The 27,723-nt window shown below is 43.2% G+C and overlaps 1 protein-coding gene across 1 annotated transcript; it reads left to right on the top strand.

Moving 5' to 3' along the window:
* Positions 1–18,073: 18,073 nt before the first annotated feature.
* LOC109197356 (uncharacterized) lies at positions 18,074–20,511 on the top strand. The gene is made up of 2 exons (XM_019352335.2): positions 18,074–18,304; positions 18,449–20,511. The coding sequence occupies exon 2, from the start codon at positions 19,215–19,217 to the stop codon at positions 20,304–20,306; it is 1,092 nt and encodes a 363-aa protein (XP_019207880.1). The 5' UTR covers positions 18,074–18,304; positions 18,449–19,214; the 3' UTR covers positions 20,307–20,511.
* Positions 20,512–27,723: the final 7,212 nt, after the last annotated feature.

The following is a 27,723-nucleotide window of genomic DNA, read 5'->3' as shown; positions in this document are numbered from 1 at the left end:
CTTCGGCCGCTCCGTGTCTGCCGTCTGCGGCAAAATTATCCACACCGACTGCCACGCTATGAATTGTGGGATATGTGGGGCCACGAAGTCTACACAGCCACAGCCTTAAAATTCAGGGAAATGAAGGACGCATTTGAGGGCCGCATTTCGAGCAGCCTTTGAATTGGGACAGCCTTCGGCGCGTCGCAGTGACGTAATCGGCCTCAAAATGCGGCCTTTAAGGCTGCAGACCCTGAATTGGGATACAGCCACAAAAACATCACATGGGGAAGACAGGTCAGAGAGGTATAACAATGGAAAATGCACCACATGAGGAAAGATAAGGAGAAAAAAATAACTCCCCCCAGACTGAGCTCCAACAGGGAGATCAGTTTGAGAACAGAAAAAAAAACACCTCTGCACATAGCACATGAAAAAACTCTTAATACACCAAAGAAACACATGACAAGCAACGGGGGTGGGTAAAGCGTGAGAGACAGCCAACGTAGACAGTACATCTGGGCCTGCAGCATAAGCGCTGGTCTCCTTGATCCACCGTCAGCATCGGAAGGGAATAAGCGTCGAAGGCGTTTGGAGGGGGGAGGGGGGATGAGTGTACATCTGCATGTGTATATATGTCTGTGTGCGTGTGTGTGTATTTGTCCAGAGTTCAGCTGAGACAGTGTCCTTTGCCCTGCCAGGCTAAGTAAACAGTCTTCCAGCCAACCCAGGTGGCCTTGTGTAGGATAGGAAGAAACAGTCTAAGCACAGTCTGTTATCGGCGTGTTTTTGTTCAGCTCCAGTCTTGAGACCGCAGCTGGCGCCGAAGGGGTATCCACATGAAGTGATGGTGATTTTTACTTTAGCGCGAACAACTCATATGAATTTCAAAGCTGTTCTAACAGTCCAACACTGGTCTCTCAATCTCCCGTTGGAGAGCCGTGAGCTTCTTCATGATGTTATCAACCTTACGCTCTCTGATGTTGTCATTCTTGTGCTCAAAGAGCCGATTCTGAGAACTCACGACCGCAGTGCGCTTCTCCAAGATGTGATCCAATTTGCGCTCAGAGTGTTATTCCAAGTGAGCCCCTCCAAGATGTAATCCAGTTTGCACTCAGAGGTCTTATTCTGAGTATTCACGGCAGCCGTAAGCTTCTCCAAGATCTTATCCGTGCTGCACTCATTGAGCCCATTTTGAGAAACTCACGCCTCGTCCCATCGTTTCAATCCCAGCGGGCAGCCTTGTGGGGGTTTGAACAGCCGGTTCCGCTTTCTTAATTCTTTGATAAGTCAGGGCCAAGCCAGCTCCGATCAGCAAGAACCCTGTTATCATGGTTGCGAATAGGTAGATATCTTCAGCACTCAGGCTCACCCGAGCCCAGACTTCTCGTTGAGAAAAGGCTGTCAATTGCATTCAGGGACCAGTTGATCAAATCCATAATTCCTCTTTTAGGTTTTAGAGAACAGACTGTGAGAGAGTGTTCCAGGGAAAAGTAATACAAAAAACACGAGACTAGACAAGGACACAAGAGGCTAAGCAGGGAAGCTAAGGGAGAGGAGGAGGAGGAGAGGAGAAAAGTGCGACCGCCTTCGTCAAGAGCAAGAGACATTAAGTGAAATTAATGTAAACAGTCCATTTACCATTTACTTCAAATCTGAGTCTCCAAAAGCCAATCAGACAATAGAGTTGGTATAAACAGAGAGAGGAGATGAAGCTTCTTTTAGACAGAGGAATGAAAATATTTAGATTCACTTAAAAGCATAATTCTCTATTTTTAGCACATTCCACTTTCACTTTCTTGCCATTAAGCTATAATTAGCTTTAATTTCACTTAAAATACATGAATACAGAAAAGTAAGAGCGTGATTCTGGCAAAAGATAAAACCTAAAATGTAGCATTTTTAAAGGTCCGTGCTCACTGACCCCTCTGTCTCTTTTCTTAACTGCTGTATATGTGCTGGATTATTTGGATTACATTGCATTGTACAGTTAGACTATGACTGTATCTGTGGGGCTTAAAAAACAATGACATTTGTTCACACACTCACAGTGGATTCATTTTCAAAGATCAGGGAGCACTTCTTTAGGGCTGGGTTGGAGACATTAACTGGTTCAGAAAGCGCTGTAAGGACTGAGAAAAAACAGTATTAATCCCTTTTTGGTGCACATTATGACAGCTGGGATTGATTTATGTATTGTGTATATTATGTGTTGAGGTTTTCTCTTTGTGACTGAGGTCCTTTCTGGCGGTGAGATTTGTGTTGAGCATGCAGTGCACACTCTGCACTGCATGCTCAACACTTGCAGTGCACTTGCAGTGCAACCATTTGTGGAACAGCACATATGTGTCTGATCACTCATCAGACACATATGTGCTGTTCCACAAATGGGATGTTTTTATTGTAGTCACTGTAGCAAGTGAGATCGGTGAGAAATAAACCAGGAGAGATGGAAGGAAAAGATCAAACAACAGATCTTAAAGTCCATGATACAATCTGAATGAAGAGAACGAAAGGCTAACTGTGTGGAAGGCTGAGATACTCGTCACTTCTGCAGACGAGCAGTAGAGACACTTCAACAGTCCACAGAGTGTTTTCCCAAAAGTCTCGGGGATCATCGAGATTTTTCTGGCAAAACTGAGACCAGCCTTTGTTCCTTTTGCTCAGCAGGGGTTTCCATCTTAGAGTGGGGGAACCCTAAAATCAGCTGTAGTGGCTCTTTGTAGATTTACACAACTGAAATCAACAAGATGTAAGCAGGTATTTCATGAGCGGTCCTTGTTGATTTCCACCCTCTACACTGACAGTTCACTGTTTACACTGTCTTTTTTCTACATTTAAGCATCACCAGCTGAAATTCATATTCATTTCTGTTACACTTGATGTAACAGACCACGAGCACCACAGCCATTGTGCATCAGTCACACACAGTTCTTTACTGTAAACTAACTTGATTATCCTGCACTAACCTGCAGAGGATTTTCATGTGTTCTTTAAATAACAAAGTTAGTTTGCTTTGCAGCGTGTTTCACAATATGAGAACATGAGGATGTCACGGCGAGTGAGATGAGCCGTGTGGAGATGAAGGAGGATCCAAACGCAGGCACTTGTAAAGGTGTGAGGGTGGTTTATTAAACACAAAAGAAGAGCTGGACGAAATGGTAAACGGAAAACTAAACTAAACTGGGATAACTAAACTACTGAGACTGAACAAGAACACGAACCTGAACATGAATAACAGCGAGCAGAAACAGACGGCGGTTGACAGCAGGGAAACACACAGATGAAGCAGGGTGGATACACAGACGGACCAGCAACTACAATGACTGAAGACGCGACTTAAATACACACAGAGAAACACAGGGAGATTACGCACAGGTGGTGGACACAGCTGGGAGTAATTATGAGACGCGACAAGGGAGGTAAACTGAACACACTTACATGAGACGAAGACCTTCACAATAAAACAGGAAACCAGAACACTACACAAAGACGCAGACTCGACACTGAGAGACAGACAGAAAATGACACCTAGAACTAAACCCACACACAACATGAGAACACAAATCCTAACCACAAATAAACAGAAACATGGAACTCAAATAATAATCTTCCATCATCATAATCATCACCACCACCACCAGTATCACAGGGAAAAATCCATCATTCAAAACCAAAACATAACAACTCAACATACTGGGTCAAACGGACCCAGAACCGTGACAGTGGACTTCCATGTAAACTTTAAATTGACATCAGATCCCACTGAGCAGCCCTTACCTATAAATATAAGCTCTCCTCTTCCTGTCCTGCCCTGTATTCTTTCTCCATCTCTGAATGAAGTTATCTCAAACTCTTTTCTGTCCCTGTGAAATACAGCAGCTGGACCTTTAGCTAGCAACACACTGTGAGACAAACTGCACAAAAACAGTTTGTGTGTTTGCTGATGTTTGTTGAGCTGATAGAAACATTGCATTTGAAATGACCTGCCACAACATGTTACTCCCTTTATGCCTGATCGTCTTCTGTAGGGCTCGTTAGATGCTGAAGTACAGCAACCACAACTTATGGACACCTGCAGTCATTCCAGAACTGTGCCAAAAAAACAAAACCACACAGCGGCCCACTTGGACGCGTTACTATTGCACACATCATCTCTTTGTATGTGACGTCCCCCTGGATTATTTTAAAGAGGACTGAAGGCTCAGAGTGACAAAAACAATAACTCCCTGCAAATTTGTTAAACCAAAAGTAACGAGAAAATGTAAGGAGTCCAAAGTACAGACATTTGTTTAAAATGTATTGAGGAAAAGTAAAAAGTACTCCAGTAAAGTACAGATACCTTAAAGTTCTACTTTAGTACAGTAGAGTACAAAGTATTTGTACTTTGTTACTTCCCCCTTGTGATGAACGTTAACTGAGTTGTGCAACTCTTTGTTCTGGGCTGTTTGGTGACCTCTTGGGTGAGTCGTGGCTGGACGGCCGGCCGCTGCTAGGAAGGTTCACCACTGTTCCATGTAGAGCAGGGTGATATGACCAAAAATATTTATCACGATATACATTTGAAAATTTGCGATAACGATATAACTGACGATATAATTGACACTAGACAAAATACTTTACAACTACACAACTTTATTAGTGCAAAAAACCTCATCAATGTATTTTCACTTAAACAAGCAGCTGTTTTTTATGTGCATTAAAGTTATATAAAAATTTAACAGTGCAAATGCAAATTCCTTGCTGACAGTTTAACCAAAAGGCATTTCCAGTGGAAATTGGCTGACATATCCTCAGCATAACCATGTATAATATCAACCAAACTTAAAAAGAGCTTATACACACACAATACGGTAATATTATGTTGAAGCACAGTACGTATCACTCCGTGAGGCCCCTGCCTACGATAGCCGTAATGCTCCGACAATCCATCAAGCGGTGCGGCTTCATAGCTTAGCAAAGTCGTACTGAAACATCTGACAGATTTTCGAGCGCCGTGTACCACATAAAATCGTTTCGAGGTCAGGAAACACAACCAGAATTCACACATAAGGCACACGGGATTATAAGGGGCAAAGTCGATTTTCAGAAAAATCGAAGGATTGATTTTAAGTGTGCCGTATTTTCTAAACAACAAGGTAATAACGACGGCCCGCTAGCATGCTCTACCAAAAATAGTGCTTTGTTGTGTATCTGACGGACGAAAGCTAAACCAGTTCCACACCACTGAAGTTGCAGCATTTTTACAAACCAGTTCTGGTTCATCTGTTTCATTCAACGATCCGCTTTCGCCCTTCTCATTCTGCATCGCCGCCATGTGCGTATGTAAACATAGGCACTGCGCATCCGTGTTTTACCCATATTCTATCGTGATATTTCATTTTTCTATCGTTGCCCAAAATTACACCGGTATTACTGTGAACGGTATGATATAGCCCAGCCCTAGTTCCATGTTTTCCATTTGTGGATAATGGCTCTCACTCTGGTTTGGTGGAGTCCCATAGCTTTAGACATGGCTTTATAACCTTTTCCACACTGACAGATCTCAATTCATTTGTTTCTGAATTTCTTAGGATGCTGGCATGAAGTTTGGCTTTTGAGGATCTTCTGGTCTGTGACACACCACAGTTAATTTATCTTAATAATAAACACTTTGATTTAGAAAGTGCATTTTGTGTTTACTTGTGTTGTTGTTGTGTAATATTTAAATATGATGATCTGAAACATTTAAGTGTGACACTTTTTCACACCACTGTATATTATTTTATTTTATTTTTCATATATTTCTTTCTTTTTTTGGAGTGATCACGATTGGCCACCGAGACCAAAAATTCCAGGGCCGATTTCCTCCCAGTCCAGCCCTGATTCCTCAATCATTCTTGTGGGCTACATCGCTCAGACCATGAAGATTTAGACTCATTTTACATGGCGGGCCACATACAGCCCACTTTAAACTTCAGTGGGCTGGACCAGCGAAACTCTCCTTTCTGTCAGGGTAAAGAAGTGACATATTTAACTGTTTTTCTACATGATAAAGAAAAAGCTGCTGTGACAAAGACAGAAATCTGTTGGCACGGCTCTTTGTACTTAAATCGTAAGAAATAATTTTTTAAATTTATGTAGTAAAAAGTGAAAAACAAACTTTTCTGTCATTTAATTGTTATTTGCTTGATGACTTTGTGTAGCATGAATGGCAATAAAGGAGGTTTTTATCACTGGGAAAAGCTGTAAAACTTAAATTATATTTATACAAATATAATTGTATAAAACAGCCATGGTTTAGAGCCTGTTTCTACCCAATAAACCATCACACAGACCCACTGTAAGCTTCACACATGTCTCAGTTTATCTGTGTGCAGTTACCTGGAGCGTCAGAAGCTATTTCCTCTTCCTTGAAACTCGTTCCACTTTGTCTTCATCGCTGTGCTCCCGACACTGGTTACTCATCCCATCATGTGAATGTTCTCAGGTGCTTTTGGTTAGAATTCACACAGGCAGGGTTCATGAATTATTGCCTGTATCATAAAATAAAGGGACGGGCATAATACATATATTCTCAAAATCTTTCATAAATTGCCTGCTTTTCAGGAATGACGGTGGTAATTAGATTTTGGAGCAGTTTTTGACCCATAACCAATGATGAGCAGCTTTCCTCACTGTCACTGGTACAGCGCTGCATGGATCCCTACCTGAGAGCCATCTCAATGCAAGCACAAAGAGTTAAGTCAGGAGTTTTTTTCATGCGCTTTCATTATTTCCTTTAACTAAGGGGGAGTGGGGTCACATTTTATCTCAGGCATGTCACAAATACTGAAACCTGGGCTGACTGAATTGACCGCCGCCTCTATGACTTCAGCATCACTGTGTACTTTACACAAGAGGCCGGCTGGCCCACAGATCTTGAAACTTCTCATTACTGTCACTTCTTGAAGCCTGTTTGCTGCTGTAGGAAACACATTTTATGGAGCTGTCAGCTGACTCAGCGATGTTCTGTTCACTCTTTGACACAGCCTGCTAATTTCACCCTGCAGCGCTCCCCTATTTCTCTGGACATGTATCTTTCAGCTAAACAGATTTTTTTTCCACCATTGTCATTGCTTCAACTTCAGTCTCATCAGTGCTACCTATTGTTGGGTCCACAGTTTAACATTTTCCTTAAATAATTTTGTGGATGCTGTAAGCATCCACACTTTTTGAGATATTGAATTTTTTTTGCAATATTTTTGCCCATTGAAATGAATGGAACACGTTATCAATGTGGTCACTTATTTCTGGTCGCTGGGCTGAGCTGTGTTTTAGCTCAGTGAGATGAGCAGCCGTTCTCAGACTGGGAGGCCCGGGTTCAAATCCCACTTATGGCAACATTTCTTTCAGTTAACACACAGGTGTCAAACTCCAGGCCTCGAGGGCCGGTGTCCTGCAGGTTTTAGATGTGTCCTTGATCCAACACAGCTGATACAAATTGCTAAATGACCTCCTCAGCATGTCTTGAAGTTCTCCAGAGGTCTGGTAATGAACTAATGATGTGATTCAGGTGTGTTGACCAAGGGTGAGATCTAAAACCTGCAGGACACCGGCCCTCGGGGCCTGGAGTTTGACACCTGTGAGTTAATAGTTACACTTTTTAAACTCTTTTCCAACACAAATTTCAGCTTTTTCACCCCTTTTAGCAAAATTTTCAGTTTTTTCTGCTGTTTTCAGAAAAAAAACCTCTTTTCAGCAGAAATTCTGCTCATTCACCTCTTTTCAGCACAACGTTCTGCTTCTTTCCATTTTTTCTGCAGAAATTCTGCTCATTCACCTCTTTTCAGCAGAATTTTCAGAATTTTCACCTCTTATCAGCACAAATCTCAGCTGTTTTCAGAAAAAAAACTGTTTTGAGCAGAAATTCTGCTGATTCATCTCTTTTCAGCGCAACTTTGTGCTTCTTTACCTCTTTTCTGCAGAATTTTCAGCGTTTTCACCTCTTAACAGCACAATTCTCAGCAGCCTCTGCTCATTTCAGCAGAATTGTCAGTCTCTCCACCTATTCTTTGTGAGAGTGAGTTTAGCTCAGTGAGATGTGTATCCGCTTTGAGACCAGGAAGGCCAGATTCGAATCCTGCTAAGGGCAACATCTCCTTTCACCACTTTTCAGCAAAAAATTTCTGCTTCTTTACCTCTTTTTAGCAGAATTTTTGGCTTTTCAACACTTTTCAGCAAAAATTTCTGCTTCTTCACCTGTTTTCAGCAGAATTTTCAATTTCTTCACCACCATAAAAATTTTTGCAACTTTTCATCTTTTTCAACCATTTTCAGCAGACCGCTTCAGCGTTACAGCATCCACACAGCATTTTCGCAGGAAATGCAAATTTTTCTAGTGCACTTTATCATTAGCAAAATGTTCCATGGATTCTGTAATTAGTTTGATTAATGATTGGCATGCTGTGACAATTCCACCTGGAATTTTGGCTTCAACGCCACAAACTTTGAGATTGGTCCATTGTACTCGCTGTAGTCACGCCCCCGAATCGTGCGCTCCCCTGTATCTCCATCAGAGTTAACACTTCGCCGTTTTGGTCATGTTGCCCGCTACATGAGTCACCTCAGAAATGCCATCAACATTTCACTTGGACACAAGTGAAATGTCTATGACGAACACATACCTAGGAATCCAAAAAAGAAAAGTCTGTAACTACTGTGTTACTAAGCCTCGTGACTGCTGCATTTCTGCTCATCAGACTCACCTAATGAGATGGCTGGAACTGTTTCTTTTTGGCGAGGTGTCTGATGTCAGCTGGCAGTGATGATGATGATGCTGCTCGAAGCTGTTTTTTAGCTTTGAGCTCGTACTTCTGTTGCAGCCCAATTATTTCCATTTGGAAGGTGTCTGGCACATCATATGGTTGCACATTAAACGGCGTAGAAAACATGTCCAGTTCCTTTTGGATATTCTTCACATCTTGAAACCTCTCGTCAAATGCCTGAATGAGTTTTGCACACTCACTGGCATATTCAGTTGTAACGTCAGGCTTTTGCTCTTGCAGGGTGGGAAAGTATACAGTGTTTCCCTTTTCCAGTTGTCCTTGCCACAGCCTTAACTTCACTTCAAATGATTTCACATTTGAAAGCAGAGAGTTGATGAGCTGGTTGGGACCTTGCAGCTTGATGTTTAGCTCTGACATGTGCTTGGTGATGTCCACCATGAAGGCCAGGTCACTGAGGAAATTGCCATCACTGAGCTCAATGACAGGTTTCCCCTTTATCTCACCGTGCAAGCATATTTGCACAACTCAGCCGTCGCACTTCACAGTGATAAACCAGATGGCTATACTCTGACTCAAGCTCGTGTTGCACCCTCAGAGAGACATGACTCCATTCTCCTTTTTGCAACTTTATTCTCCTCAGTTCAGGTTTGGAGTTTACAGGCAGCATAGCATATCATCAGCAAAACATCGCACTCACATCTCAGACACTGTTTTTTTCCTTTGCGCTCACTGATGACATCACTCGTCTGAACTCTAACCTCCTAGAGCTAGTGAACTACAAAAATTAACTAGAAGTGTGTCCAAAAATAAAACAATATTAAATAAGAATAGTCTTTAGAGATTTTTCCAATGATTCAGAAAATGTAAGTTTTACAACTACTTATAGAGTGCAACACTCGCTGAGTAGCTCCTTGAACTGACGGTTGTTCAGCCCTCTGCTTTTGTTTGTGGTGGACATGATGGTTTTCATCACAGTGTTAAGCTTCAGGGAATGTGCACACAGACTCTTTGATGTATGATGCAGTGGCATACAGTGTCAGCTGTTCCCTTACAGTTATCTCTTTCTTGTCTCGGTGGTGCTGTCACTTGTTGTTCGCTCTCTCTGCGGTAGAGTATCACTTCCTGTTCCTGTTCCAACACACAGTGGTGTTTTTGAGTAGCTTATCTGCATAGGAATTTAATTAAAAACTTTTAGATAACTTCCTTTGTCATAGTATAATCTTCACGTGCTTCATCCAATGCACACTCTCTGTGTACTCACTCCCTAATTTATAGCCAAAGTATTCACTCAAGCTGTGTCCCAAAACGTAGGCTGCATCCTCCGGAGGCCACATTTGAAGGCCGATTACATCACAGCCAGGCGACGAAGGCTGTCCCAATTCGTCGACTCCTTCAAATGCGGCCGACAAATGCGTCCTTCATTTGTCCAAATTTGAAGGATGGGTCGGGTGTGTCCTTCGTGGCCCACCATATCCCAGAATTCATAGCGCGGCCCAGCCAATTTCAGTTTCCAACAATGGTGGCCGCTACTAAGTTTTAATATTACTCTTATTAATCTTTCTGGGTCACAAAATAAACTTTTAACATATTTTCAGGCGAGAATGTAGCTGTGTAAACTTCAAATATCTGCTTGGTTTATCAAGACATCGCATATTTGCAAAAGTGCGCCGACGTTTTCAGAGACGTCATTTACCAACTGTTACAGGTTCAGATATTGAGGATGGGCACAAAAACAACACTAGTCCAGAGGAGTTAGGTCAAACGATGATTTTTAATGAACACACGCGCGTGGGAGATGTACGCTGCAACATCAGCTGTAAATCTGACCCCAAACCTATACAATCAGTTATTTTATAACATCAGAGTATTAGAACGCCCCCTCATGCGTCAAGAAGGTACGATACAGACATAAGTTTCAAAACCACACATGTTCTATCGACAACTTTTGACACATTTAAGAAGGACATCTTCTCCGTCTCCAGGCCACGTGCTTCCCGTTAATCTTCCAACTCTCACTTATCCCCTAGAAGAAACTGTCCCTTATGCAGACATGATTTTTCAGTTACAAGGTTTTGCAAACTTATTATTTGAACTCTTACCTAAAGATGAGTCTAACTACTGTTTGTGTGTGTGTGTGTGTGTGTGTGTGTGTGTGTGTGTGTGTGTCTCGACCTCAAACGCACTCTGTCTGTGAGGGCAGAGGCCACTCTCCTGTGTGCAATAACCTAAATGAAACTATATATGTGGTATGTTGAATAAATGTTCTAATCAAATGCCACTGCTCAAAGCTTAATAAAAAGGATATAAGTGAATAAAAGATAATCATGAATAACATGGTATATGTGTTTTGTAAGCATGTTCTTTCCATAGCTCAAAGTCCCTAACACAATAGATTGTCTGGACGTAGCGCCAAACAAAGCTTACGACCTTCAACTGACTGACTGAGCTTCAACTCTTTAGATAAGCACAAAATGCAAAGTGTGTAGAAAATGATTATGACTGGACCTGTAATGAAAAGGTTAATATGTGATCATGATAACACCTGTAATACAAATTGTAACATAATGCCAACAGCTTCAATAAATGCTTTGATGAAATAATGATTAGTGCAATGATTAATGATGACGGTTATGAATAGTAGCAGTAAAATAATTTCTTTAATTCCACACAACCCACTCGATAGCTAGCCGGGGGGGTGCAATGGTCACTCGAGCCGGCGAGAGCAGCGGACTCCGGCTTCATCGTTTTCAGACCCCCGTTGTCTGTCGCTACTCAGGTTAAACATGATATATAAGTCACTCGGATAACTTAAAAATTTTATTGTTAGGCTTTTTTCAGTGTTTTATTTGTTCCGGAGTAAATTGGTTTGGCTGAGATCAAAATTATTAGATTATTAGATTAAAAAAACTTCATTAATCCATCGGATGGGTTCCTCTGGGATTTTCACACAGCTGAATAAATGTCAAACAGAAAACTGATTAAACAGAAGTGTGAGACAGTTGACAGTTTACACCAGTGTCCTGTTATATTTTAGATAGCAAGGAGCAGACGGCCGAGTTTATTAAACTCCATCGACACAGCGGTGATGCAAATCTGAAGGCTAGACCGTCCCATTTCACAGCCTCGCACTTCCGGCCTTCTTGGTCTTCAAAGGACCCGGCCCACGCAGACCGCAAAGGCCGGGTCCTCCGAAGGATGCAGCCTATGTTTTGGGACACGGCTTCACTGTGTATTTACTGTTTCACTAGCTTAGCTTACCTTAGCTTGTAGCCAACTCGCTAGCAGCATGGCCTCTTCACCTGTCCCTCCTGTCCTTCCTGCTCATTGTGTCAGATGTTTAGTTACTCCTCGGCCCCCTTTAGCAGTAGTGATACTTGTAACAGATTTAGCATATTTGCATCTCTCGAGGCCAGGATTACTGAATTGGAGACTCGGCTTCGCACCCTTCATTCATCCGTAGCTAGCCAGGCCCCTATAGGCGGTGCAGCCGAAGATAGCATAGGCCCCACTAGCTGTTCCCCGGCAGTCCCCAAGCGGCTGGGTGATGGTGAGGAGGAAGCATAGTCTTAAACAGAAGCCCTAGGTACACCACCAACCTGTTCACGTGTCTAACTGTTTTTCCCCACTCGACGACACACCCGCCGGGGGTCAAACTCTGGGAATTTGCGATTCTGTTCTCAGACATGTGAAGCTAGAGACACCTGCAACCATAGTCAATTGTCTTCCAGGGACCAGAGCAGGTGACATTGAGGGAAATGTAAAACATTTAAAACATCAGCATTTATTAAATAATAATGCTCCATAAATAAAGTAAAACAATGTTGTTTTTGTGCATAACAAAAAGCTCACAATTTTGCAGTCAAAATGTAAACTAAAAAGACTCTGAGCATAATAACAAAGCCAGATTTCGCAGCTACTCTGTTCCCAAGTTCTACTGTGTGACTGACAGCCTTGAGTTTGAAATCCGCTTCGTAAACATGTCTCTAAACAGATGCCATGTGTGGTCCTTATACACACACAATACAGTAATATTGCGTTGAAGCACAGTACGTATTACTCCATGAGGCTCCTGACTACGGTAGCCATAATACTCCGATAATCCATCAAGCAGTGCGGCTCTGTAGCTTACCAAAGTCATGCTAAAACATTTTTTGACAGATTTTTGAGCACCGTGTACAACATAAAATTGGTTCATGGTCAGTAAGCACAACCAGAAGTCATACATAAGGCACACTGACGATTTTTGAGAAAATGAAATGATTTTAGTGTAAGCTTCCAGATACATGTCCATCTCTAGACCCAGCAGGAGGCTGGGAGACTTCGCGGTATGGGATACAGCATGCAGTTTCACACACTCTTCATTTTGCACTTTATGGCGCTGTTATAAATGGTGAAAATACTAGTAGTGCTCCAACCTTTAGTCGGGACGCTTTCCCGACATTCTCTACACAATACATTATTCTGCTGCTCATCTGACACTCAAAATAATAGTAATGATAATTAGTGCTGTCAACGCTAATCTCGTTAAAATGACGTTAACGTCATAACTGCATTCTCCATTAACGAGTTAGCGCAGATCACCTCATGTGTGGGGCTGCGCGGCGTCAACGCGTTAGCGCAGTTAGCTCGTTAAAGCGTTGACGCCGTCCAGCTGTCCAACAAAACTGCTCAAAGAAGTCCTGCCATTAATTAATACTTCAATCTTAAATATGATCAACCTATCGCTAATAATCTGCTATGTACCACAGGCCTTCAAGCTGGCTGTAGTTAAACCTTTACTTAAAAAGCCATCTCTAGACCCAGCAGTCTTAACTAATTATAGGCCAATCTCCAACCTTCCTTTCATATCAGAAATCCTTGAAAGAGTAGTTGTCAAACAGCTAACAGATCATCTGCAGAGGAATGGCTTATTTGAAGAGTTTCAGTCAGGTTTCAGAGCTCATCACATCACAGAAACAGCTTTAGTGAAGGTTACAAATGATCTTCTTATGGCCTCTGACAGTGGACTCATCTCTGTGCTTGTCCTGCTAGACCTCAGTGCAATGTTCGATACTGTTGACCATAATATTCTATTAGAGCGATTAGAACATGCTGTAGGTATTACAGGTACTGCGCTGCAGTGGTTTGTATCATATCTATCTAATAGACTCCAATTTGTTCATGTAAATGGAGAGTCCTCTTCACATCTGAGGTCAATTATGGTGTTCCACAGGGTTCAGTGCTAGGACCAATTCTGTTTAAATTATACATGCCTCCCTTAGGCAGTATTATTAGAAGACATAGCATACATTTTCACTGCTATGCTGATGACACCCAGCTCTATCTGTCCATGAAGCCAGATAACACACACCAATTAGTTAAACTGCAGGGATGTCTTAAAGACATAAAGACCTGGATGGCCTGGAAGGCCCCATCTTATCTTAATGACCTTGTAGTACCATATCACCCCGTTCTTTTTCACTCACTGTGTGTTAATAGACCTCTCTGCACTGAATCATACTCGCTTTTTAATCTCTGTCTCTCTTCCACAGCATGTCTTTATCCTGTCTTCCTTCTCTCACCCCAACCGGTCGCAGCAGATGGCCCCGCCCCTCCCTGAGCCTGGTTCTGCCGGAGGTTTCTTCCTGTTAAAAGGGAGTTTTTCCTTCCCACTGTCGCCAAAGTGCTTGCTCGTAGGGGATCATATGATTGTTGGGTTTTTCTCTGTATGTATTATTGTAGGGTCTCCCTTACAATATAAAGCCCCTTGAGGCGACTGTTGTTGTGATTTGGCGCTATATAAATAAAATTGAATTGAATTGAATTGAAAATTGAAATTCATGCTTTAAGTGCATATATAAAATATAAACATTTTATTGGTTTGCGACCCAACTGAAATGATCTCGCCGGCCATGTACAGCCCAGGGGCCGAACGTTCCCCATTCCTGATATGTACCATTTAAACCACAGCACTCCGATGTTAACGCTGTATTTATGTTCATCCGGTTGCTTGAAATTAGTGATGGTGAAAATCTTGAGGCTTCAAAATGAGACGTCAGAAACCAGCTGATGATGTCACCGTATCTACGTCCAGCTTTGAGATGGTGTGGGTGTACTTCAAGCACGTATGTCAGGGTTGGCAAACTTAAGGCCCGGGGCCCAGAATCGGCCTGGCAAAGACTCCAATATGGCCCACTTGATGGCTTTGGGATATATGAATATATGAAGGAGGGCATAGATTTTGGACTTCTAACTGTATTTTAAAGTTTTATCAGATTTTCCTACTGATATAGATTCATATTACACCAAGTAATTAATTAGATTAGATATTTACACTACATTTTTTCTGCTTGGATTTTTCCAGCTCATAGCTTCGCTCTGCTACGAAGCGTGTGTGCTTGTACAAAGGCCGTTCAGCCTCGGGATTTACACTCAGCTCGACACGGATATGTGAAGAATGAAGGGACCCTGCAGCGAAACGGAGAGCCCAACCTCTGACTGAGTGTCTGTTTTCAGAGTCTGACCACCTGTTGAAGGTAACGTGCTAACATGGCTAACGCTAGCATCACCACACGTAGCTCTGTTATTTTAAGGTCATTTTAGCTTATGAAAGTTTTACGTCGCAGCTGTACGAGCTCGCTACGTGTTTTGTAAGCTGCTGTGCTCTTCACAAATAAAGCTGGAGCAACTCAGACTGTTAGAACCAGCACTGAGCCCTGTTACATTTATACAGTGTTAGAGCAATGGCTGCAACCTACAGCCTTTAAACTAGCGATTAAAATGCTGACAGTAAACTCGTCAGTCCAGATGTTACCACATTACTCTATGGTACTTAGAGTTAAAACAACTGAGGCAGGCTGATTAAAATAACAGCTGTCAGTTCTCTCATTCCTTATATCAAGACTGGAGATCACACTACTGATTTCAGTTCATTTAATATGTGAGTGCACAGATTCATTCTCAACTGGACATAAATGATGATCAAAGGTTGTATATATGATGAATTCATCAAATCCCAGCCTCTAACACAGTGCGCTGAATCTTAGCTTTGAATGTCCAGTATATTCTAATCAGTGCAATATAAGCATTCACTGAACCTACAGTATCTATACCTGTGTGGCAAATGTGTGGTAAAGATACAGATAATGAAATTTAATTATTAATACAATATACATCATGAGAAACAAAGCTGAAATTGATTCAGTTTAGTACTTTTCTCTGTATGCTCTGTGATTATAAAGGCCTTAAATTCTGTGATATATACTGTAAATGATTTTCACAGAGGTCTTAAAGTACTTAAATCACTGCTGATAGTCTGATTGTTTATATTTTCACGTTTTTGTGTCTGTAGGGCTGTTTGATGACGATTTGGACTCCTCTGGGAGATGAGGACACACCCACATCTGTTCCATACTGCAGCCATGGATGGTGTTACGGCTCTGAGTCAGCTTTGGGCCATCAGACGCACACACTGGAAAACCAGCACCTGGACTTCATGCAGGAGAGACAGCCTCAGTGATGTAGGTTCATAAGCGAGTTCAAACATTTCTGGCCTCTTATCACTTAGATTTCTTAATCTTAACAGTGAATGCATTTAAAGCAGGAACTGCACACCTAGCTGTTAAAAGTTGGGCAGCATGACTACTGTAAAGTTTTGTAGGGCCCTTGTTAAAAATTCCACAAGCACCACACCACATTTGTCATATATAGTTCTGTCAGGAGTTTTCCTGTTATGCAACTCAGGTCAGAATAAAACGCTCAGACAGGTTAACGTGTACACGGGGACTCTCAGAGAGACTCTCCCCTGCAGCAAAAAGAAGCAGTCTTTTATTAAAAGCACATACAGGAAGAGATACAGGAAGAGATAAAATAGCTGCTGCGTGCAGGCTTCCCGTGGAGTACAGAGTGTAACTTCCCCATTTAGGAGTCTGCACAAAGTGTGACTTACTGAAAGAGCAAACATAAACATAAAGAGCAAAAGATAAAGTAATAAAATAAAATAATAATAAAAACGCCAAAATCCTGAAATCTTTTGACAAGTTCCATTTTGTACAGGACATTTTTGAAATTATATATATATATTATATATCCTAGTTATCCACTTGTCAGTAATTTTTGAGTAAATGGATGTCACTGATAAATCAGTGATTCAGCTGCAAATGTTTTTTAACAAACTTTGTTTTTTGTAGAATTCATCAGCAGCTGTGAGGAGATGCATTTGAATATCTTCTCGTTCCACTTTTCCTTACCTGGAAGCTGAGGATGGCTAATTCCTGACAAGGACACACACCTCAGTGCTTATCATGGGTGTTACATCCTCCGTGCAGCAATTCCAAAGAAAATGAGAGAGCAATGACCACTCATTAAGACCAGCCAGAAATCTGTCCCTTTCTGGCAGCTGTGGAAACTTCCAATAGGAAAGTTTGCATTCTTAGAACAATGCTGGGTCATGTGTGATGTGTCATCATATGAGGATATTACATTTTGCCTTAATTCTGCTCAATTAAGTGTTTTTATTGTTGATCCAATATGGCAGCTTTGTGTTGTGCTGCAAGTTAAAACCCATTGTCCTCATGAGCACAGCATCTAATAACTCTCCTTAAAAAAGTCGACTGACTTTAACTGGACACAGTGGTTTCCAGTGGGAGATACATTCATCACTCATCCGTGACACTGGAGAAGTCACCTGGATGAGTGATAAAACAATTTTCCATGGAAAATCCAGAAGAACTAAACTTTACTCTTCTTAAATATAACTCAGAAAACAAGTAAAAGTACAAATGTGCACAAGTTAGTGACTTCCTCAGTAAGTTTACACTCTTTTGGAGTGATTTTAATTGTGTGTTAAAGGAGAAAGATATTAGGAGGTAAACTAGAGGATGCAGAGTCGATCATCACTGAGGCCATCTCTCCTGCATGAAGTCCAGGTGCTGGTTTTCCAGTGTGTGCGTCTGATGGCCCAAAGCTGACTCAGAGCCGTAACACCATCCATGGCTGCAGTATGGAACAGATGTGGGTGTGTCCTCATCTCCCAGAGGAGTCCAAATCGTCATCAAACAGCCCTACAGACACAAAAACATGAAAATATAAACAACCAGACTATCAGCAGTGATTTAAGTACTTTAAGACAGGGGTCTAGACTAACTTTTTGACATGGGTGCACCGGTACGCCTAACTTTAAAAATTTAGGCGTACCGGCACAAAAGTTAGGCGCACTCAAATTTTTCAACCGCATCGCTTAACACCGCAGTTTTACATGTGCACTTTCTTTGGGGGGAAGTCCATACAGACAATATTCATTTCTAAATTATTAACTAACAAACTTGAGCTTAAAATGCTTTGTCAATATTGTAGAAAATGTTAAACTTAATGTAGTGAAGTAGATTCTGGGGTTAGGATGTTACATGATGTCCCTAAACGCACCACTGACATCCACGCCTTTCAGCCGACAATTACCTGGCTATAAGAAACAGCTGCGCTTCACTACTGAGAGAAGGCATTTGGCAGTTGTGGCAATCCATGGTGGCTGCGAGCATTAGGCAGTCAAACACTGCATATCTCTTAAGGAAAAGCTACTTAGAATTGCCCTTTAGAGAGTGGTGTGCATTATACTGCTGCTGTCTTGTCAGATGCCGTTTTGTTTGTTATGCACTACTTTTATAAAGTATAGTGATTTGGGATGTGGTTTTATGTAGATCTTTTATTGATTGTTTAATGTTTTATCTTTTCCTTTATTGCTTTAGTGGAGGTGCGGCCGCTTGTTTAGAGGCTAGGCACGTGAGGTGGAATCCCCTCCCCGATGCATGCGAGTGTACACACCGGGCATAGGCAGATTGCACCATTTAGAGTTTAGTGTGAGTGAGGTTTGCTGTGAAATCACACGGGTGAGTAATTGGTGGCACCCTTGGGCACTCCTCCCTGTAGGTTGCCTCCTCAAGTGGCCGGTCTCCACCATTTTGTTTAGTTGCTTCTTTTTTAATATATTGTGCTTGTTTTAGGGTAGCATTGTGGCAGGGAGTATGTCATTTTAATCATCGTTTGGTAATAAAGGGTTTTAATTTATTTTACTCTCTTACCCCTGCTACCCTAGGTGCCTTTTTAATCTTATAGTTATGTTTTAGTAGTTTCTCTTAATAAACTTTGGAATTATAAACTTTGTCTCACCTCTGCCTTTAAATAACGAGTCTGTGGGCTTTGGTAGCCAATGCAATCTTCTCATTGGCTAGAGAAATCTTTCCTGGGGCTGTAGCGCCCTCCCCCAGGTGGCGTTGTCACTACTTTAGTAACCATCTCTGGTTATCTCTCATTTTCGCGACACCACAATCTGGCATTGTCGACAGGATATTTTCAGGCAGAGATCTGTTGCATGTTGTTTTGTTTTGTTTTTGGGGGGTTAAATCTGTTTGGTTTGTTTGGTTATTGTAGAGCAGCGGCAAGACAGCAGCAGTGGCAGCGTCGGGACGGACTTCTGGTTTTTTATAAAGTGATATTTAAATACTCTGGTTCATTATGGAGGAAGAGCTCACACAGCTACGAGACTTGGTAGCTCAGCTGCAAGCAGAAAATCGGCGGATGCGGCAAGAGCGAGGATCGGAGCAACCTGGCACCAGTGCTGCTGCTACAGGTTCATCCACCAATGGGCATTCTGCTGTCTCAGCTCCCGCGACTGAGAGACTGATTTATATTCCTCGGGAGAGGAAGTGCCCATGGTTCAACGGTAAGACTGGTATAGGTATTGCCGAATGGGTGGAAGAGGTGCAGGCCTGTTTGAGGGTACGACATCTTTCACCAGCCGACCAAGCCCTTTTCATCTATGATCATCTAGAAGGCGAGCCCAGAGAAGAAATTAAATATCGGCTTCCAGAGGAGAAAGACGATCCCGAAAAGATTTTGACTATTTTACAGGAACTGTATGGATGTACTAAGTCATATGTTTCTCTGCAGGAAGAGTTCTTTTCAAGACGACAGCAGGAAGGAGAAACATTGCAAGAGTTTTCGCATGCTCTTATGTGCCTCATGGACAGAGTTGCGAAACAGTCCCCTCATGTTCTGCTGAACAAAGATGTGTTGCTTAGAGACCAATTTGTTGAAAATGTGCTTGATTGTTTCTTACGCAGAGAATTAAAACAGTATGTCCGCAGCCACCCTACTGCCACCTTGATGGATGTTCGTCATGAGGCTATATTATGGGAGCGTGGAGGTATGCCAGGGGGCGGGAGGGATAGAAGTTACTCGGTTCCCCCGGCGCTAGGCTTTCAACACACTGTCCAGGAGGTCCCTTTTAGAGGTAGTCCCGCAGGTATTGCACCCTATGCCTCTGAAATACGGGAGTTAAAAGAGATTCTTAAAAGTCAGCAAGAGCAGTTGAATCAGCTCGCAAAGAGTCTTGCTGCTTTGAATAGTGCTTCCACACCATATCCTGCCTCACGTAATAAGGCTGTCATTTGTAGACGGTGCCAAAAGGTTGGGCATTTTGCCAGAGAGTGCCCTGGTGAGCCCACAGTCATGCCTGTGCAGTCAGCTGGTACAGCAACGCAAGCCAGTTTGAGTAATGTCGTTTGTTCTTCCATGCAGGAAAACTTCCACCCCCTGAACCATTGAGCCGAGATTCAGGTGGGGGCATCCTAGGCTCAGAGTTTGTACTACCTGACCCGTTGCCGCAGGTTACTGGTAGGAAACCAGTAACCCCCGCTGTCAAAACCATCACTTCACCCCTCTCTGGGTACGCATTGTCTGACCTTCGTATGTTGCAGGAGACTGACCCCGTGATCCGGGAGTTTCTGCCCTTTTGGAGGCGGAGGCAGGGCCCTGACGCTAAGGAGCATGGTCGCACTTCAAGGCTGGCCCTCGGGTTGGTCAGGCAATGGAGTAGGCTAGTGGGGCGGAATGGGGTGTTATATCGGAAGGTCTGTCATCCAAGGAGAGGAGAGACACTGCAGGTATTGCTGCCCAAGTCCCTTCAGGGTCAAGTTTTGCAACATGTGTGCCAGGAGCATGGTCATCAGGGTGTTCGGAGCACGGTAGATGTGGTATCTCAATGGTGCTACTGGGTAGGGATGTATAGAGACATCCAACGTTGGTGCCAGGAGTGTGAGCGATGCCATTTGGCTAAGGATGCACCAACCCATTGTAATGTGTGTGGGGGCCATTTGCCTGAAACCCAACCAAAACAAATCCCTGTAGCTGATTGGCGTAAGATGCGCCACGACCAGCAAGCAAAGGATGCTCCCCTGCGAGAAGGTCAGCTGGTCTATTTGAAGAAAGTTGGGCTTGGAGGTTGTGATAAAAGTAAGGGTGCTTTGAGTTCATTGGCGTATAAAGTGCTAAAGGCCCCTGACCAAAATGGGTCCATGGATACTACTGCCCCTGTAGAAGAACCGATGGAAGGCGGCGAGTGGTTTTTATTGGTCTCTGAACCTGTTTCAGCCCCAAGCAATTGTCAACCAAGACCAGAGAATCCTAGCCCTCGTAGATCAGATGAGCTAGAACCCTCAACGTCCTCCGCGGGGTCGGCCTGCCCTGATCAGCTGCCAGCTATGGCTGGTGTTCATAACGATATAGCCCCTTTACGCAGGACAAATCGTGGTAATGCTGGGACGCACCCAAATCCGCACCATTTGCCCCAGGCAGCAGGAAGTAGAGCAATAGAGGCCGTGAACTCACAGGCACCTGTGCCTAATACAGTTACCCTGTTTAGACCTTGGCAGTGAGTGTCAATCGTCGGGACGACGATTCAAATCTCGGGGGTAGATTGTAGTGAAGTAGATTCTGGGGTTAGGATGTTACATGATGTCCCTAAACGCACCACTGACATCCACGCCTTTCAGCCGACAATTACCTGGCTATAAGAAACAGCTGCGCTTCACTACTGAGAGAAGGCATTTGGCAGTTGTGGCAATCCATGGTGGCTGCGAGCATTAGGCAGTCAAACACTGCATATCTCTTAAGGAAAAGCTACTTAGAATTGCCCTTTAGAGCAGGGGTGGGCAATTCCAGGCCCCGAGGGCCGGTGTCCCTGCAGGTTTTAGATCTCACCTTGGGTCAACACACCTGAATCACATGATTAGTTCGTTACCAGGCCTCTGGAGAACATCAGGACATGTTGAGGAGATAATTTAGCCATTTAAATCAGCTGTGTTGGTTCAAGGACACATGTAAAACCTGCAGGGACACCGGCCCTCGGTGCCCACCCCTGCTTTAGAGAGTGGTAAGTGTAACCTTTGTGTTTATCATACTGTGGCATAGTAGGGTGGACTCTGACTACTGTTTCCCTCTCTTGTTGCAGGTGTGCATTATACTGCTGCTGTCTTGTCAGATGCCGTTTTGTTTGTTATGCACTACTTTTATAACGTATAGTGATTTGGGATGTGTTGGTTTTATGTAGATCTTTTGATTGTTTAACATTTTATCTTTTCTTTTATTGCTTTAGTGGAGGTGCGGCCGCTTGTTCAGAGGCTAGGCACGTGAGGTGGAATCCCCTCCCCGATGCATGCGAGTGTACACACCGGGCATAGGCAGATTGCACCATTTAGAGTTTAGTGTGAGTGAGGTTTGCTGTGAAATCACACGGGTGAGTAATTGGTGGCACCCTTGGCACTCCTCCCTGTAGGTTGCCTCCTCAAGTGGCTGGTCTCCACCATTTTGTTTAGTTGCTTCTTTTAACATATTGTGCTTGTTTTAGGGTAGCATTGTGGTAGGGAGTATGTCGTTTTAATCATTGTTTGGTAATAAAGTGTTTTAATTAATTATTTTACTCTCTCATCCCTGCTACCCTAGGTGCTTTTTGATCTTAGTTATGTTTTAGTAGTTCCTCTTAATAAACTTTTGAATTATAAACTAACTTTGTCTCACCTCTGCCTTTAAATAACGAGTCTGTGGGCTTTGGTAGCCAATGCAATCTTCTCATTGGCTAGAGAAATCTTTCCTGGGGTTTTAGCGCCCTCCCCCAGGTGGCGTTGTCACTACTTTAGTAACCGTCTCCGGTTATCTCATATACGCGACACCACATTAATCATCATCTTGGCTCCTCTGACGACCTGTTTGCTGCTGCCTGCTGCTGAAAGGCAGTGGGGAGAGGGGACACTTGGGCAGTGCATTTATTGCAGCATATAATGTGTTTCCTGAATACACTGCTGGTTTCTCAGCATTCAAAGATTGATGGCACCGTGTCAGAGCTGGCTATGAATTTCAGATTGATCAGGCCTTAACTTAACACAAAAGTTATCAATAGTTCTTTTCATCTTTTCTTATTACCCACAGCTACATCCACTTCTGTCAGGCCTAGGCTGCTCACTAGGGCTGGGTATCATCACTGATTTCTATAGTCCATTCGATTCTGGTTCTCAAAGTCCTGATTCGATTCAATTTAGCCTCAGACAGTCAGAAATATTATAATTCTGATCATTTATCAGTACTGATACACATGAGACTTCATCAGAATTGTGAACATCACAGCAGATGCCTTTGTGTCAAAGTAACTGAGAATAAAACACAGAAAAACATGAAGGAGATTTTCCTGGTCTGGCGTTTTATAGCAGATAACCTTAAAAATATTCTGCAATATTCTGCAATTTTGCATAATTTTAAGTAGTTTAAATTTCTTCACTATTGAACAGCAGAAATTAGGCTTTCTTGTCCGAGGTCATTTAAGTGAAAAAAAGAAAAAGAAAAGAAAAAGACAGCGGCCGACAGCGCTGTAAACAATGGTAGACTGGTGGGTAATAAGCCAATGAATAATGCAGAAAACAGAGATTTGAGACGGGAAACTGTTCTTGAAGTACAGAGAAAGAGAGAGAGGGCATGAAGTGTGATTTTTATCTAGGTGGAAGCAAAACAGCAAAACTCAGAGGGAATTCATGACGACATTGATCAAATGTGAAGTGTAGTTTGCTGCTTCCTTTGCTGCTGGCTCGGCAAATTTTGGTTGGAGAGACAAAACCTGCAGCTCAGAATCTAGCGCAAAAAAGACGGAAACACAGCGCGGACCCGACGCATGAGAATCGCTAAGCTCCGACAGCGTGTCCGTGTTCGGGCCGTGGGGTGAGAAAGCCGAGAAAGACAAAGTTGATTCTGATGCGTCGGGTCCGCTCTGTGTTTACGTCTTTGTGTGGAATCCGTTAATGAATTGATATCGCTTTATTCAAGCTACTCACCTCCCTCTTCCACCTGCACTTTCAACTGGACCACGGCCGATCAGAGAGGTCCCGCCCCTGACTATCTCTGATTGGTTTAGTCCACGATAGGGGCATAATGTGTGTCTGTTGTTGACCAGACGGAGAGTTGCAGAGATTTTTTTTTTCTTTTGTTACCCGAACAGTTGGTCGCACTGGTGCGACCAAAGATTTTTTTTAGTCGCACCACTGAAAAATTGGTCGCACGCTAGAGCCCTGGCACGTATCCTGGTCAAAAATGACTTCAAGATTACAGATCATATTTAACCATATAAACATTAAAATGATGTGTAACAGCTGGGGGAAGTACAATGGAAGGCTCCAGTCACTCCAGGCTCCCTCATGGTTCTGGAAAAAGTGGGCTGCACACAAACTCCTGCCTTGTACCTCTTGACTCGTATCAGCAAATTTCACTCCTGCTGGCGTTGAATAACAAGTTTCTTCTGCACTGATTTAAAGTCAAAACCAGAGTCACAAAGCCAATCTGACAATAAAGTTGGTATAAACAAAGAGCAGCCATAAAGAGAGAGGAGCGGAAGCTGAGTACAGTACCTGCATCAAGAAGTCTGCAGTGTAGATGGTGAAGAGGAACGGAGCCAGAACTGTTGGTAAATAGTAAATGGTCTGTATTTGTATAGCGCTTTACTTTGTCCTAAGGACCCCAAAGCAATTTACACTATACACAATCATCCACCGATTCACACACTGGTGATGGCAAGCTACAGTGTAGCCACAGCCGCCCTGGGGCGCACTGACAGAGGCGAGGCTGCCGGACACTAGTGCCACCGGGCCCCCTGACCACCACCAGTAGGCGTGAAATGTCTTGCCCAAGGACACAACAACCGAGACTGTCGGAGCCGGGGCTCGAACCGGCAACCTTCCGATTACAAGACGAACGCCCAACTCTTGAGCCACAATTGCCCCGATCGTTCCCTGTGGGAACCCCGTACTGCAGACGACCCTGTCCGACACACAGCCCTGAGTTCTCACATACTGTGGTCGGTCAGTGAGGCAGTCCAGTATCCATGTTGTGAACTCCTGAATTCTCCAGCTTGTCCTCTAGGACTGTGGGAAGAATGGTGCTAAAGGCACTGGACAAATCAAAAAACATGATTCTCACAGTGCTCCCAGCGGTCTCCAGGTGAGAGAGGGAACGATGTAGGAGGTGAATGACGGCATCATCCACTCCAGTGCCAGGCTGGTAAGCAAACAGAAGTGGGTCCAGTGATGAGCTCACCAGGGTCCAAAGATGAGCCAGGACCAACCACTCCAGGGTCTTCATCAGGTGGGATGTCAGAGCCTCCGGCCTTTAGCTGTTGAGGTCCTTGGGACGTGGAGTCTTTGGCACTGGTACAACACAAGAGGTTTTTCAGAGCTGTGGGACTCTCCGAAGCCTCAGGCTCAGGCTGAAGATGTGCTCCATCACCCCACTCAGTTGGTCTGAGCAGGACCTGACGACACTTGAGCTGATGCCATCTGGACCTCGTGCCTTCCTGGCTGTGAGCCTCTTCAGTTCCCTCCTAACCTGGATGGTTGAGAGAGACAGGCTGGAGCTGTGTACTGGATGTGTACTGGATACTGTGGTTGGGGGTGGGGAGTAGTGACCAGGGTGTGTGGAGGAGGTGTGAAGTGGCTGAGGTGTCAGGGGTGGAACAGCAGCAGTGGGAGTGGGTGAGTCTGATGTTGAAAACACCCTCCTGGATGAATCAAACCTGTTAAAGAAGTGATTCCGTTCATTTGCCCACCTCACACCCCCGGGCAGAGAGAGAGATGGTAAATGACCTGATTCTTATATAGCGCTTTTCTACTCTGTCGGAGTACTCAAAGCGCTGTATACAACATGCCACATTCACCAAATCACACCCATTCTCACAAGCACTGACACTAAACCGAGTGCTTTTTCTAACAACATTTACACACATTCACAGTCCGATGGATGCATCGGAGAGCAACTTGGGGTTAGTATCTTGCCCAAGGATACTTGGCATGCAGACTGGAGGAGCCAGGGATCAATCCACCAACCTTCCTGCTCTACCTCCTGAGCTACAGCCACCCCATAATCTGTCAGATCTGTCACGTTTGTCTGTGGACTGTGGGAGAAAGCCAGGGAACCCTGAGAAAACAACCCACACAGGCAAAGGAGAACATGCAGACTCCACTCATTGAGAGCAATCAAAACAACTGCTGTATAATGCCCTCCGGTATTGTTAAGGTTCATTGTTGAGAGAGGAATCCATAAATAACCACAGATCCGGTCCAGTGTGCAATTAGACAGTATTTTAATAAACACATGTGTGAGCTCAACAACCCAATCAGTATTGAACTGTCTTTACCATATTCAGACAACAGTTTTATAGGGTTAAGATAGTACAGCCCCCTTTTCTGTTGCTAGGCAGATTTAATACAGCATACGTCAACTCAAAACCACAAATGTTCTGTCAACAACCTTTAACATAGTTTTAAAAGAACATAGTCTTCGGGTCGGTGCTTCCCCTCAGCTCGTCTTCGCTGTCGCTTCCCTGTGGGAGATCTGTTGCACTTCCTCTAAGTACGTCGGCACAATTCTGCATTTGCAGCAAAAACACATCTTCACTTCTTGCTTACCAAAATAGATCTACTATGGTGTGTATGTGTGTGTGCGTACACGTGCGAGGGCGCGTGCATGCTGTGTACTGCGTACGTGTCATGACCTCTCACTATTTGTGTCTGTATGTGTGTCTCGCCCTTAAATGCTCTCACATCTCACCCGTTACACTTCTGACCTTCACGTGACCAGGAGCCACAGCTCTTTAATAAGCTCAAATGCAATCATGTATAAAAGATTAAAATCATTTTCATAACACAGGTTTTCCTTCTCAGATCTGCCAATATGTTTGCTCCTCCTAATATAGTCTAAAAGTAACACCAAGCAAAGCAATTTGAACTTTCCCCTATCAGTGATCCCTCTAACTAAGCGTGTGTGTGTCTCGTCTATCTGTGGGTGCACAGTTTCACTTCTGCAAAAGCATGGCTTGCAGACGCATTTCCTGTCAGCCTGCAGTCAGCTTCTCCCCCACTGAAGACTTCAGTATAAAAATACAAAAACACCCAAAAGCCCCAAACCTATAGACCCAACTCAACAATCTGAAGTGAAAATAAAATAATAAATCAAAATGACAAAACATAATACTTCCTCTCTTGACACTTCCTCTCTTGACCTCTGGATAACATCCAGAGGTCACCAAAACAAATAAAAGCATGACCGAAACTAATAATTCACGGAGTAGATCCTAGTCTAAGACTAGATTCACCTTAACTGTGATGGATAAAAACCTTCTCCCTACTATGCTCTAACTTACTCTGTTCCTCAAGTGCTCTCTTTATTCAAACTTGATTCAACCTAATATTACACAAAACATGAACCTAATTTCGTATTTGGTTTTTGACTTTTATTCCTATATAATCTTAAACATCACTCATCTCAATCTACAGCATTTTAACAGTCTTACAGCACTGCTGTCATATGTTTCCTGTTGTTCCTTATCTGATCACCCACATCCTGTACACAAACTGTCACTGCTGCAAGGGCCTCTCATCTAAAGTCCCCTGTTAAAAGCTGAACTCTAACTGTATTTTAAAAACTCACATTTCCTGTGTTTAACCTGTTTTAATATATCATTTTATTTCATTTTGCTGCTCTTAATGTAATGACTCATTCTAATTTATACTTTATCAGACTTAACCAAAATATATAAGCTTTTTCCTTTGCTTCTGTTTTAAACAAAAACTTAGTCACTTCAACAGGCATTTGTTATTCTATAACTGCATTTTATATAATAAGACTAATTTAGAGCTGCAGGTGTTATCTC

The sequence above is a fragment of the Oreochromis niloticus genome, linkage group LG16 (assembly GCF_001858045.2).
Source record: "Oreochromis niloticus isolate F11D_XX linkage group LG16, O_niloticus_UMD_NMBU, whole genome shotgun sequence".
Classification (NCBI taxonomy): Eukaryota; Metazoa; Chordata; class Actinopteri; order Cichliformes; family Cichlidae; genus Oreochromis; species Oreochromis niloticus.
This window is presented reverse-complemented; position numbering and strand designations above follow the sequence as displayed.

Excerpts from the sequence above, each read along its gene's own strand:
- LOC109197356 (XM_019352335.2), top strand. The coding sequence starts at position 19,215 with ATGGAGGAAGAGCTCACACAGCTACGAGACTTGGTAGCTCAGCTGCAA.